The sequence below is a fragment of the Suricata suricatta genome, chromosome 1, assembly GCF_006229205.1.
Source record: "Suricata suricatta isolate VVHF042 chromosome 1, meerkat_22Aug2017_6uvM2_HiC, whole genome shotgun sequence".
NCBI lineage: Eukaryota > Metazoa > Chordata > Mammalia > Carnivora > Herpestidae > Suricata > Suricata suricatta.
In genome coordinates, this window is record NC_043700.1 from 98,587,285 (window position 1) to 98,602,754 (window position 15,470).

A 15,470-nucleotide genomic window follows, 5' to 3' on the forward strand; every position below is an offset into this window, starting at 1 on the left:
CATGGGAATATCTATGTGCTGCTTTTGTCAATGGCTACACTCCTTTGATAGAGAAATACATTGTCATTATGGTATGCCAACCTTTTGTGGTCAGGAATAGTGGTGCCCTGGTTGCTATGAACAAGTACACCCCCCTTCTGAATGGGTTGGGAATAAAATTTTCTTTTTCTCCGAAATCATGTACAAATCAAAAGTCATGGCCCAATACTGGCAATGTTATTAAATTAGTCCTACATCCTTTACCAACAAGGGAAAACCACTACACTGTTCTAATTGGTGGATTTCAGTCCATTGATGTGTAATGTAAAGAAACAGATGTGTGTGGAAGATGGGGTATTCTCACTGAGTGCTGGTGACTTCTAGACAGACCAGTTGAGTCGTGGTTAGAATGAGAGCTTCTAGCCTAAAGCAGTTTTCCTCTGTGCAGTTTCTTTCCCTTTTTCACCTAGGAAACCACTGCTTCTGGGATATACCTTTTTGATGTCGTCATCTGTTTTCTTTTTCCTTTAGACCCTGAGAATAGGCTCTTCATTGATGGGTTAGGAAAGAGAGTGGGGATCACCACTTGTGTAGTCTGCTGTAATCCATATGATATCTGAATTGATGGAGTTTGGGGAAGTAGAATAATAAAAGATGTGAAACTTATATTAAAACTTTAAAAATTGTTTAGATAGTAAGACTGTACTATATGACAATGTTATCTGAATCATTTTGTGGTGTATGGGTGTCTAAGTCTCATGAACTGGATATCAAATGAGAATTTATTGTGCTATAAGGTAGTCAGTCTTCTCTTAGATACTATTTCATCTTTTCATTCAGTTATAAAGTCCTTACTATGGAGATGATTACAAGCAGCTATCCTTTTAAAGTTCAGGTCAGAACTCATTAATGCAGTAAGTCAATTTCCAATTTTTGCTCTGTGACCTGTTCTTTAGCATTTAATTTTTGAAAGTTATACGTAAAACACTCCTTTTTTAGACAGCTTAAATATCACTTTAATTAACATTCAGCTCATGCATCTACCAGTTCACATCTGCCATGGCAGTAACTGACTTGGATCACTGGTGCTTTGAAGTATAGCTTAGCAATATGAACGTTAATATATGTGGTTCATTTTTTAACAACTTAATTTGTTAGGTTTCAGAATCAAGTGGCTTGATGTTCATTTATATAATTTTTTGTTTAAAAATATTTCAACAACATGAGCAAAAATCCAAGTGTAAGCAAGAAAAAAAAACAGTACTCCGTTCTCTCCCCAAATTAAACTAATATCATTATTTTATTTCTGTATTTCCCTCCCATTCTTTAGCATGGGTATGAATATGTAATCTGTTTTTTAATGTAACTTCTAAAGTACTTCTCTGTGTTGCTAATCTTCACAATTATTTTAATGATCTCATAAAATATGTCTTTTAAGAAGATATACAACAGCAATCAATATATGCATAGAAGTTAAAACGTGGAGTATGAATAAATATGGAGAAAATTTGAAGCTAACATATTCATTAACACCTGGTAGAAAAACAAAAAACAAGTAGTACACCAATGAACGTTTTTGCAAGTGAATATCAGAAACTGTTAAGAACCTGGGAGCCAACTTGCGGCTGCCAGGCAGTGAGAATTTGTGTCAGTTTAGTCTAAGTTGAAAAATACCACAAGTATTGTCATCTTCCCTCAATTGCACAGACTTACATGTGTGTATCTAGATAGATTTCATTCCACTGTCAAACTTATTTCTCAGTCTGTGTTTTTCTCTATTTTCAGGATTCTTTTTCTAGTGTGTTTCACATGGAGTGTGAGGAATTAGAAAAATCATCAGATACCTTAACAAGGTAAAGTAACTTCTTCTCGGTCTGTATCAGAAGTCCAGCAGGCACTTCAACAACAGGACTGGAACTGTGTGGGTCCACTTATACCTGGATTTTTTTTCAATCAATAAATACACTACTGTAAATGTATTTTCTCTTCCTTATGGTTTTCTTAGTAACATTTTCTTTTCTTTTGCTTACTTTATTGTAAAAATACAGTATGAAGGGGTGCTTAGTCGGTTGAGCAGCCGACTTTCGATTTGGCTCAGGTCATGATTTCAGGATTGTGGGATCCAGCCCCGCATCAGGCTCTACACTGAGCATGGAGCCTGCTTAGGATTCTCTCACATAGTAAAGTGTGCAAATACTTTACTATTTGATGACAAAGTTCCAGGGATTTTTTTTTCTTTCTCTCTACAGTTCACCTAATGGAGAATTCCCAATATAGTGAATGGTGTCAAAATTAGTATGGGCCTGGGTGCAATATTTTTGTGGACTGGATCATTTAAGGCCCACAAGTCCAAATTACAGTTATACTTTTCATTGCATATTGGATGCTCACTGGAATTTTGATAGGCTTCTGAACAAACGTCTCTTCAAGTGTGCTGGGATTTGGAATCAGTCACAGGGATTTAACTAACAGAAGGAAGCTTGTGGTCCCTGTCACACCACTATGTACCCAAAGGCTACACTCAAACCAGATCTCTATTGCAGTGCATGTGTTTGTCATGTTTTTTATAATTTAAAACTTTGTATTAATTTTTTGTTGCGGTTACTTATCACCTGGATAATAGAAAATATGTACAGGATTGGGGTGACAGATATCATTGCCCCAATTTTATTTGTGCTTTTTGAAGAATTTTGAAATGGACTTAGAATAAATTACCAAATGTTCTTTCTCAGGTTCCCTTTTCTGCCCTTAGTAAAAAACTGGTGTTTGCTTAAGTGATAGGCTATTCTGAGGAATAGAAGTCTGCAGGATAAAGTGTCAGGAATTCTTGGGTATAGGGCTGTTTATTACAATTTTCTTTGTTCGTTTGTTTCAAATTATTTCATCCTCTTAAATAACTTATCTCAAATTTCTCAAAATTATTTTATCCCTAATTATTGATGTCCTATCTAAAAGCTTCATATGATCAACAAAACTAGAACATTGTCCTAATTTTACTATTTGATATTAAAGTTTCATATTTTTTTTACTATAGATAACCTATTAGAGAGTTACTTCATGTAGTGAGTGGTATTGCTATTAGTATAGTCCTCAGTGACTATGAGTCCCTTGAAAATAACCTCTGTGCGAACCTAAACTATAGACTATATAGACAGGATAACTGGCCTGGTCTTTTCAAAAAGTCAGTGTCATTGAACAAAAATGTAGGGAAGGACTATCTTAGACGTGATAGCCGGCTGCAATGCATGAATCTTGGTTATTCTGATCAAAACAACTATCAAAGAACAGTTTTTGAGAACAATTGGAAATCTGAATATGGATTGGATAGTAGATGATGAGGAGGAATTATTGTTACTTTTCTTTGGTATTAGGAAGATACTGTGATTAGTAGGAAACTTTTTATTTTTAGGAGATTCATCCTGGTATATTTAAGAATGAGGTATTAGAATGTCTTTTTTAACCTTACTTCAAAATGGTTCAACCAAAGATAAGTTAGTAAATATATCTAAATTTAATATACTTAAACAAGTGAATATAGTCACACATACATATGTAGGTAAAACAAATGTGGCAAACCATTAAAAATTGTAGAATCTAGAATAGGATATTCATTTTACTTTTAACATTTGTATATTTCAAAATGTTCATTAAAAATTGGAAGAAAATGTTTATAATAAAATTTTTGTAGTAAATTCAATAAAAAAATTGGAAATGGAAAATCTCTGTAGATTATGTAAAGCAGAATTGCCTGAGTTTCTGGAACAGAGTACTTCAGTGCACAGCCTGCTTTTATTTGAACCCTCTGACTCCCAGGCGGTCTTCAGACCTGTCTTTCATTCTTTTCTGCCCGGCATCCCCTCTCACGTCTCCTATCCTCTTCTGTCTTCCCTCGTCGAGATGGAGACACCATTGACCCTTGGTGACTTAAAGTTTAGTTGGTTAAGTGACTCTATGTAAATCAAAACTCTTAAGTTCTAGACTACTATTTTTAATAGTGTGATATAATGAAAGACCTTTTCTCTTATTAAAAGAATTTGAGGAATTCACAAAGGGGCAGATGTAATTTGGGGGTAGATGGGGAATTCATCTGACTCAGAAGGTACACCTGACTTAGGCCTTTATTTCTGTCTTGGGCCTGGGGCACGTAATCAAAGGAGATAAAACATGGTATCTATACCTGAGACTTTTCAGCTACCTTAAGTCTTTGGTTGCAAAGTAACTGACCTTCATTTCCCTCTTGGCATTGCTGGTCAGGACAAGTTTATATACCATTTCCGTGTATATTCTTTTCTAAGCCCCTCTGTGTGCTGTTGTATTTTCTGACATATTTGACATGGTTTTAGTTAGTTTTAGGTTCTTCATGAATGTGTGATAATAAGCCCATTTTCTGGTGAGTATATGTGTTTCCCTTTTAATAAATGCTGGTGTCTAGACCAATTATGCCTAGATCTACTGCCTAGATCAGTTATGAAGTTTCTTATTCTTAGGAAGAGCATTAATATAATCTTGATGTTATGATGCTATGACATTTTTGTTGCTTTTGATAAAGAATGTTCTAGAGAGCTTCTAGATAAGACACATGTAAATATTTCTTTTACTTTTGAGATTGCATAATGAATTGCTCTATATGCAAATATATACATATTTAATGTATTTATATATCTATCCATAGGTATGATACTCTATATTAAAAGTGTAAAATTATGGAATGATATATGACATAAATGGTATGAAAATAACATAAATGATGCAATGACCATATGTGGAATTTAAGAAACAAATGAACAAAGACAGAAAGAGACAAGCCAGAAAATAGACTTAAATATAGATAAAAAACTGGTGGTTGCCAGAGGGGAGTTGGGTGAAATACATAAAGGGGAGAAAGGGTTCATTCATCTTGGGACGACTGGGTGGCTGAGTCAGATAACCATCTGACCCTGGATTTCGGCTCGGGTCTTGATCTTGCAGCTCTTGAGTTCAAGCCCCGCACTGGGCTTTGAGCTGACAGTGCAGGGCTTGCTTTGGATTCTCTCTCTCCCTCTCTCTGCCCCTCCCACCCACTCTCTATCTCCCTCTCTCTTTCTCAAAATAAATAAAACTTTTTTTTAAAAAGAGTTCATTTATCTTGATGAGCATTGAGACGCAAACAGAATTGTTGAGGCGCTATGAATTGTACACCTGAAACTAATATAACACTTGAGTAAAAAAACAGTAAAATAAAAGTATAAAATGACAAGTTATATACATTTACCTTTGAATATTTGTACAGCTGCATATGTCTGTGTAATTACATTTTATGTATTGGCATTTTGATTTTTATTGCAAATTCAGCCTGGTCTTCTAATTTCTAATGAAAGTGCAACAAGCCTAGTGATTTGGTATGATAGTGACCTCTACTGGTAAATATGCATTTTTTTAAAAAGTGTAGTCTTATTTATTTGATTTTTTTCTGATGTTCCCTCTCTGTAGACAAAATGGAAGATATTTTTCCATTTATTTTTGTCATCATTCTAAGATAGTCTTAGTATAAAGTTACGTCTATAAAGGATAAATAAATAGGTCAGTGTGATTACCTTCAAAGGGAGTAATTTAATGGATCATTTTAACTGATTCATTAACTAATTGTATAGCATTGAAAAGTATTCGCTGATGCCTTATGTCAGCTAAACATTTAAAGTTAGTCTTTTAGGGGCACCTGATGGCTCCATTGGTTGAGTGTCTGACTCTTGATTTCAGCTCAGGTCGGGATCTCACTCTTGTGAGACTGAGCCCTGCATTGGCCTTTGTGCTGGGTGTGGATCCTGCTGGACATTCTCTCTCTCCTTCCTTCTGCCCTTTCCTGCTCCTGTGCGTGCTCTCTCTCAAAAAAATAAAGCTAGCCTTTAATTAATGATATAAATTATTTTTATTTTTATAAAAATTAGATATTAGGCCTAATTTTGGCAAACCTCTGAATTAAAAATTAATGTGTAGGGGCGCCTGGGTGGCTCAGTCAGTTGAGCGGCCGGCTTAGGTTCAGGTCATGATCTCATGGTTCGTGGGTTTGAGCCCCGCATAGGGCTCTGTGCTGACAGCTAGCCCAAAGCCTGGAGCCTGCTTCAGATTCTGTGTCTCCTTCTCTCTCTGCCCCTCCCCTGCTCGCTCGCTCTCTGTCTCTCAAAAACAAATAAAAGTTAAAAATTTTTTAAAAAGTATTTATAAAAAAATAATGTGTAGTGACTTCAGCATTTTGAAAAGGAACTAAACCAATATTGACACTTCACCAGCAGACTCTTTATTATGTTTCTAAAGTTGTTTATTGATAGAATTCATGACTCTCCAATTCTCATTATTAAACACTTTGCCAATCCAAACTCTCTCCCATGATATGAAATGCTAGACAATTTGATGATGTCAGCAGTAAGCAAATCATTCATTTAGGCCATTCATTTCAGTTGAAAAGCATGGCTCATTTGGTATTTGTCCAACCAAACTACTAATTATCTTTTATAAATTCAAATAACACATTGAAGATGGTTTTGAAATTTTAAGTGTAAAACTAAAATGAATATTCAGGGTGAACATTATACATAATTATTAAAATCATATCATCAGTGACATAAAGCACAGTAAAGCTGTTGTGATTTGGATTGCCTAAGAATTTGAGGGAAGCTTATCTCCAGGTAGTGGGAGGTTTTGGAGTTTCTGTGCTTTGTTTCATAAGAGCCATCCAATTAGAAGGGAAAAAATGATTAAAAAAATTTTTTAATGTTTATTTATTATTGAGACAGAAACAGAGCATGAGTGGGGAAAGGCAGAGAGAGAGGGAGACACAGAACCGGAAGCAGGCTCCAGGCTCTAAGCTGTCAGCACAGAGCCCAGTGTGGGGCTTGAACCCACAAACCATGAGATCATGACCTGAGCCGAAGTTGGATGCTTAACCAACTGAGCCACCTAGGTGCCCCCCCAAAAAATAGTATTTTAGTGCTATAATTCCATTAGTAGTTAACTTGATGTTAATTTATAAAAGCAGATTTTTATCATAAAATAAAAAATGCATAGATTAATTCTTTAAGCTCACTTTCTTGGAATGTATATATTAGTTAATACTTGTTACTGATTTTTATATTAGAAAGCACAATTATAGTAAATATAGTAACACTATAAAAAGTAGTTAAAAGATTTTTACAATTTAGAAAACTGTACATACTAAGTAGATGAAGAGCATAGACTGAAGTCAGACTGATTGTAATTGAAGTTCCATTTTTTACTAGTTGTAGGGCTTTTTGAAAATGATATAACCTCTCAAGCCTCAGTTTCTTCACCTGTAAGATGGGGATACTGATGGCAGGAGTGTAGTAAGGACTAACTGAGATAATATACACAAAATGCTTCAGAAAACTTCTGGCACATGCTAAGTACTAAGTCAGTGTTAGCTGTTATTTCCATGTCTCTTCCGTGTGTTTTTCTGTCTTTGGTTTACATAGCCTACAGTGATCCCCATTTAGTTCTAAAGCACAGAAATTTCTCAGTGTGTCCAAGCTCCATGTTCCTGTCTTCCCAAGAGTATGTTCACATACATCCACTGATACTCACTGTGCAAAAAGCAGTGGATGTCACAGCCCAAGTTCTCCAAGAAGCAAATGCCAAGACTGGATTAAATGTGCAAGAAATTTATTAGGGGAAACCCCCTGTGAGGATAAGAGGGAACAGAGCGAGGGCAGCTGTGGACCTCCACACAAGTCTGACCTAGAGTGAAAGAGAGGGGAGAGAAGGGGTGTGGGGGAGGGGCAAGATGGGTGAAGGGTGGGAAGTACAGGCTTCCAGTTATGGAGTGAGTAGATCTCGGGGATTAAAGGCTCAGCCTGGGGAATATGGCCCGTGGTGTTGTCATAGCGCGTGATGGTGATGGGTGGGGGCCACACTTGTGGTATACAGTATGACGTACGGAATTGCTCCAGTCAGTGGAGCATCCAAGTTCGGCCCAGGTTATAATCTCATGGCTTGGGGTTCGAGCACCACATCGGGCTCTGTGCTAGCAGCTCAGAGCCAGGAGCCTGTTTCAGATTCTGTGTGTCTGTTTCTCTCTCTCTCTCTCCCTCTCTCACTTGCACTCTGTCCCTCTCTCAAAAACAAATAAATATTTGAAAAAAAATTTCTGAATCCTATGTTGTAGGCCTGGAAGGTATATTAACATTTTGTGTCAACTATAAGAAAATATTTTGAAGAAGATAAATTTCTAATTTAAAAAAGTATCATAAAATATCTCAAAGCAGAAAAAAGAAGAGAGAAAAGCTTAATAAAATTCTTTCAAGCACGTTTGATTTTCCCCTTGGTTTGAAATGTGTAAACAATTATTGAGGTGGATAAAGCAAATAACTGAGGAAGTAAAACAGACAGAGACTAAACCTCAGTCATTCTATAATGTGTGAAAAAATAAGACATGGAAGAAAATTTGTATGTATTCTACACAAGTGACACGAAAATCAACCTGTCCACTAACAGTGGTAATAGCACTACTTATGACATTTTAAAATTTGTTTTAGAAATCTGAATAATTATGGGCCTTTGACTTTCCAAAACATTTAAATTGTAGTAACTACCAAAGTTGTAAATCATCACATTTAAAGTGCATTTTCCAGTTAAGACACATAATTTACCCTATACTTTAAGACTAATGTATATCTCTTATCATTTATTTAACTCTGTTTTGCCCATGTTTTTTCACTTCATGGAAAGAACTCATATCTGTTATTTCCACAGGGAGCGTGATGCAAACAGAATCAATTACATGTATGCTCAGTATGTCAAAAATACTATGGAACCACTGAATATTCCAGATGTCAGTAAAGATAATAGATTTCCCTGGACCGTAAGTAAACCAGTTTTAAACTTGGAGCTCCAATACTGTTTTCCCATCAGATCTGCACTTACAGGGACTCTTCAGCCGAAAGTCTTAGAACTGTTTCTTTCAGAGTGATCTGATGTAGGAAGATAAAATAGCTTGTAACATCTCTTACGAGGTGGTTAACTGTACTCGCATAGTTTCCCTGTACTTGTATCAGTTTTTTAATGTGTAATAATGAATTATCAACTAATACTGAGGCAATATTAACTACCTAATGTCAGCGACATTCCTTAGATAGTGTTGTTATAGTTCTTGAGTTTATCCTCAAAAATTAAGTTCCACTTGGCTCGAACTTATATAGCTGGCAATCTACTGCAGGGAGCAGCTCTGTGGAAAAATGAGTATATTTTATTTGACAGCAAATCTATAAAGATTAGTGCCTCAGATACTGAAAACTTTGAAGTAAAGTGTTTTCTCTCCTCTCTGGAAAAGCACAGCACTTTGAGGCAACTGCCTTGATTTTGTTATTTGCATATCTAGAAGACCTTTTTAGGACTTTAGCAATATGGGCAATAGAAATGGTGGCAGTCCCAAGGAAAGACAGGTTTGCAGCATTAGTATCCTAGGGAGTGTCGTGCTTTTTGGATTTTTGGATTGTTAAGTTATTGAGACATCTGCTATACCAGTAGTAAATAACTGCATCAATACTTGCTTAGTGTTACCAAAAGTTGCTTGGAAAGTTTAGACAAAAAAAATTTATAGGATATATATTACTTTTAATAAAGACAAATTGCTTTATATTGTATTTATGTGAACTTCATTATAGTTTGTACATTTTCTGCACTCTGATGTTATCTCAAGTTAATAAAAGATGAATATATTAGTGGTTTCAGATGTTCAGTATAGTTTATATAGCACCTAATGGGCAATTCAGTCTCTTCATAATTTGTACCTGTTTTATTTTTGTTTTTGTTTAGAATGAAAACACAGGAAACGTCAGCCAGCAATGCATTAGAAGTTTGCTTTGTACACCTATAAAAAATGGAAAGAAGAATAAAGTGATAGGTAAAGCCTTTTACTAACCCATACTCTGTACTTAGGAGATAAAAAAAAATGTATTTCCGGAAGCTTTTTTCCTTCAAGTGTAAATTTAAGGAATAAAATGTGTGAAAAAAGAAAAATTGGAATAATTAAAGAATTTTGAAATACTATTACATTGATAAATGATGACAGACATTGTTAAATATATTAACTATAATATATTTTAAAATTATTATGCTATTTCAACAGAATTTTTGATGAAAAATGATGCGTTGAAAATTTGTTGCCTGGAAAACAGTAGCTTGACAATGAGTGTTGTTTTAGCTTATTACTTCATGGCTTCTGATTTTCTGTTAAATATGTGGTTTATATTTTAGGAAGTATTCATTTGTTCAAAAATATTTATTGAGCATTCTACTCTTCTAGGATCTGGAATAAATTGGCAAGCAAAGTGGAAAGCCCTGCCCTCAGGGAGCTTACATGCTTATATTAAGATTATAGAAAAATGTCTACTTCAGGAATGCTGGAAGAATGCATCCTCAGGAAAAAAATGGAATGATGTTTCCTATTATTGACATTTTTGTTTCTTGGCATTGCAAGTTATATTAAGAGTAGTACAGAAAATATGAGGTTTTATATGCCAACTGTGCATGATTGACACGTGAAAATAGTCTGAATTGTTAACATTGTCCCAAGAACTTGGAAATAAAGGAAACACGAGGACTTTCTAAAGGCTAACCTTTTAAATCGAAAGCCTAATGCAGTAAGGTTTGGAAATGTCAATTTACCTTAAAAAGTCTGAATAGTTTCTAACTTGTAAGCCTTAACTGTAATTTTATTGAAAGAGAGTATCAGAAAGGTCAGGGAGAAGAAGTATGATTAACGAAAATAGGGGAAAAAAGACAGATATTGAAAGTACCTTTCCAGGTTCCTACCTATCCAGGTTCTGTCCAGGGGCCAGGGAATCTTTGCCCCTCAAATGCAGATGGCTGTAATACTGTAATAAATTGTATCAGTCTGGGTGGAGTGTTCTGACCACGTGGCGAGGCCATCACTACGGGGGCAGTGGATGTCGCCAGTCATAGCCATCAGCGATCCCAGTCCCTTTGCTGGTGCACATCCCTCCTGTGAGACAGGTACACCAGGGAATGCTGTGAAGCATCCCACCAATCAGACTTCCCTTGTGCGGATTCTTTTTTTCCCCAAGATAGCTTAACTCATAGGAGGAGGACGCATTATTCATATACTCGAAAATACATGGATGGCTTTGACAGCTGTTTCTAATTATAAATCAGTGGCCTGTACTTGAGGCAACGGGCTGGAGTTGCAGGTGCTCATACTCCTATTCCCTGGACGGATCTGTTTCCTGCTATACATGAATATTCTGCTGTTAGATACCAGTCTTGTGAACTTAGTTACTGTGACTCTAACCCCAGAGAAATGGCTCTGTCTTCAGTCATGGTAATCTAGTTTCTTTTTTTTTTATATGTTTTATTTATTTTTTGAGAGAGAGAGAGAGAGAGAGAGAGACAGTGAGAGCAGGGGAGGGACAGAGAGAGAGAGGGAGAGACAGAATCCGAAGACAGGCTTCAGGCTCTGAGCTAGCTGTAAGCACAGAGCCCGAAGTGGGTCTTGAACCCACAAACCTTGAGTTCATGATCCGAGCTGAGGTCGATGCTCAACTGACTGAGCCACCCAGGTGCCCCCATGGTAAGCTAGTTTCTAAGGGTACAAGGCCAGGAGTCAGATCCTGACCGACATGTGAATTGCCTAGTAAAATCTCTCAGAAACCAGCCTGAGGACTCTGGGCCAGGCTGTTTGGTCACCTGCACTCTACACAGTTCTCAGAGAGAAAAATAGAGCCTGCTGAATCCATAGTATGGGAGTGTTCCTTTCAAGATTATCATCCATGAGATTCCTAACATAAGCAATAAGGAAACTGACAAGGGTGCCTTACAATATAATACCAAGTAAACGTTGTATTATAAAATTTTATTTTGTTGGGAGTGCAAGGTGAAAACTGCATTGTAAATATTATGCTTCTTTAAAAAGCCTCTGACCTTTGAAAATGTGAAGTGAAATTCCAGAAGGGATGCATATTTACTAGTAAGTTTTCATAAGAAGGACTGACTGGCAACTGGCTACATCAGGTCACTTCTTTGCTTTTCCTCAGCAGCATCTCTTTGGAATAATGATTGGGAATGGGGAGTCGCTGTGGAGGAAGTTCTCCATCAGGCTTTGTCATCACCTGACACAAATAGGAGCTGGTTCAGTCAAGTGCAAATGGTCCCAGCTGGGGAGGGGACTCACAGCACCCTTTGGGCTCTACTCTTTAACCATTGAAAACATGAGCACATTACTTACCTCAGAGTTGAACCTTTCAGATCTGTTCAATGTTCATATTCTGTGATCCTGTCATGTTTCCTTCAAATGAGCGAAAGAAAGAAAAAGAAAGAAGAAAAGAAAGAAAGAGAGAGAGAAAGAAAAAAATACCAGTTGAAGTGATCAGAGTTGGCATACATTTTGTGTCACCCTACTTGATAACAGAGCCAAAAACAAGCAAATGTTATCTTTGGAGAGGAAAAATTCCCTATTAATAAAAAGAAAGAAAAAAATGGGGGTTTTGGTGGGGGCTCAAGTTGATTCCAAATAAGAGAAGGAATATTTCGAGCACTCACTGCTGTTTAAAAGTGTGACAAAACAGAATTTGAATTCTGGCCTGTGTTTTGTGCCCACAGATGCGGCATGGAACATGTCGTGGCAGTAGATAATTTTTCTTACGTATCACAGGCCAGATTCCTCGATGATGTAATTCTAATAGAGAATCCGCGTAGAGCTTCATGCGGAAAGGCAGGCAGGCCCATGTGTTTTTTGTAATCTTCCTTCCCCCTCATATTTTTCCGTTACTGACATTTAGATGAAATTATAGACATTAGACCAGTATGAGGCCTGTTGTATTCCCGGAGGCATTGTTTCATATCAAATGTTTTCTCAGTGCTCTGGCTAATAGAGAGTGTTTCCAGAGGTTTGCTTCCAATGCTATTAAAGAAATATTTTTCCTCATTCAATATTCATTTATTTTAACCAACTATTTCCCCTATTTATTAGGCTAAATATGCATTGTTCCCAAATCATATTTACCAGAAATTCTTATTCCTATTTTCCATGCCGATTTCAGGAGATTTCAAAGAAATAAGTCCCATTCCCATGCCACCCACAAATGTTTAGATCATCTCCACTTTAAATAACTTACATTTTCATCTCTTTGTTAACAAAAATATAACAAACAGTATAGTGTTATATTACACATTGCTTGATTGTGAAGTATGAGAAATATGTACAGTTGATTCTTCATGGGAGTTAAGGGGGACTGACACCCCCTTACATACAGTCTAAGATCCATGTATGACTTTTAAATCCCACCAAACTTAACTACTAATAGCCTACTGTTGACCAGAAGTCTCCCCAGTAACATAAACAGTTGATTAATACATATTTTTAATATAGATACTATATATTGTATTCTTACTATATATATACTATATATGATATAATAAATATACAATCTTTTCCTGAGTGAGCTCAGGAAAAGAAAATGGGTTTTTTTTAACTTTTTTTATGTTTTATTTATTTTTGATGCAGAGAGAGACAGAGCATGAGAGGGGGAGGGGCAGAGAGAGAAGGAGACACAGAACCAGAAGCAGACTCCAGGCTCTGAGCTAGCTGTCAGCACAGAGCCTGACGCGGGGCTCAAACCCACGAACGTGAGCTCTGACCTGAGCCGAAGTCGGAGGCTTAACCAACTGAGCCACCCAGGCACCCCAGGAAAAGAAAATGTTATTAAGGAAATCATAAGGATGAGAAAATACATTTACAGTACTGTACTGTATCCAAAAAATTCACATATAAGTGGACCTCACTATTCCAATCCATGCTGTTTGAGGGTCAGCTATATTTCTTAACTGAATGTATGTCCTAAACTGATTACTATCGTAACCCCATGCTCATGTATGTGTTGCAATTTGATTCTAAGGAATAGATAAATATTCTAAAATTATATGTTTAAATATGAATAATAAAGTGAAGCAGTGTCAAATTTAAACATAATTTGACACTGCTTCACTTTATTATTCATATTAAATGTCACCATTTGGCAATATCACTAACTGCTCATATGCTTATAGAAATATTTTGCTAGGATTTTCCTAATACGAGTTTAATTAAACTGTGCAGTGTCATCCATGCGTCAAGTACCCGGGTTTTTTCTCAGAGAATTGTAAATTATGCTTAATTATAATAGGTATAATAGGCAGTGAGATTATAGGGACAGTGATTATTGGAAGAAAATGAGAAAAAAATTGAACTAAAATGCATAGGTTAAAATTATAAAAGTGAAAATACATAAGATAAAAATAAATCTAAGCATTATGGTTTTAAGAAATTATTGAAAAAACAGCAAGAAAAACTTTATAGTAACACTGGAAAACAGAAGCTTACCTTTACTGGACTGGAAACAGTGAGGGAATTTCTCGAAGATATGAGTTATATACCATTTGTAACAATACATTTTACACAAAATGGGCAAAATTTGAATTTAGATGACAATATTAATATCAGACAAAGTTAAATTTAAGGTAAAAACATGCTGTAAAGGGTCACTTTAAAATTTATGAAAGTTATAATCCACCAAGGAAGTTTAATTGTCATAAATGCTTCTAATATATGAATATTATTGATATATAAAAGCCAAAGATATTAAAAATGTAGGGAGAAATGGACACAATTGTAGTCAATGGAAGTCTTTGGAACACATCTCATAGAGAGTTAAAGTAGAGGAAAAAATAAGGAAACATTAGAATTAATAAAATATGAGGTGGATTTAATTGACAAGTATAGATTTCCTTTTATATTTCATAATCTAAAAATACAAATTCTTGTCAAATATCCTTTAGAAACTTACAGGTATTAATGATACACACATATATAACACAAACTCAGTGATATCTGAAAATAGAATTGATGGCCACTCTCATGAGTCACAATGCATTGGAATTGGAAATGCATAATAAAAGATAAGTGGGAAGGAAAATTCTCACTTAGAAACTGAAAAGCATTCTCCTTTGTGATAATGGAGAAATCAAAAGCCAAAGTGAGAGTACCTCATTTTAGAAAATTGATGGTTGTATCAGTGTAATATAAAAACTCAAAGTATACAGTCAAAGCTACACTCAGGGTCACCTGGGTGGCTCAGTAGATTAAGCATCCAGCTTCAGCTCCAGTCATGATCTCATAGTTCGTGGGTTCAAGCCCCACATCGGGCTCTATGCTGACAGCTAGCTCAGAGCCTGGAGCCTGCTTCAGATTCTATGTCTCCCTCTCTCTGACCCTCCTCCCCTGCTTACACTGTCTCTGTCTCTAACAAAAAAAAAAAAAAAAAAAAAAAAAAAAGCTACACTCAGAGGACATACAGCTTTAACTATTTTGTTCTTAATTAAGAAATAATAAAGTTACTTGAACTAAGTTTTCAATTGAAGAAATTAGAAAAACAGCACTCTCTCTTTCTCACCTTCTATGCTGCCCTCCTATAAAGAAAGAAAGCAGAGAAGAGTAATTGAAATGATAA

At 35.9% G+C, this 15,470-nt stretch overlaps 1 protein-coding gene across 1 annotated transcript in view; it reads left to right on the forward strand.

The window, feature by feature from the left end:
• Positions 1-15,470, forward strand: part of PDE5A (phosphodiesterase 5A) — a 145,019-nt gene that overhangs the window by 62,427 nt on the left and 67,122 nt on the right. The window contains exons 7-9 of the mRNA XM_029941509.1: positions 1,765-1,832; positions 8,722-8,830; positions 9,784-9,871. Of these exons, the coding sequence (XP_029797369.1) occupies positions 1,765-1,832; positions 8,722-8,830; positions 9,784-9,871 (265 nt within the window). The remainder of the gene's footprint in view (positions 1-1,764; positions 1,833-8,721; positions 8,831-9,783; positions 9,872-15,470) is intronic.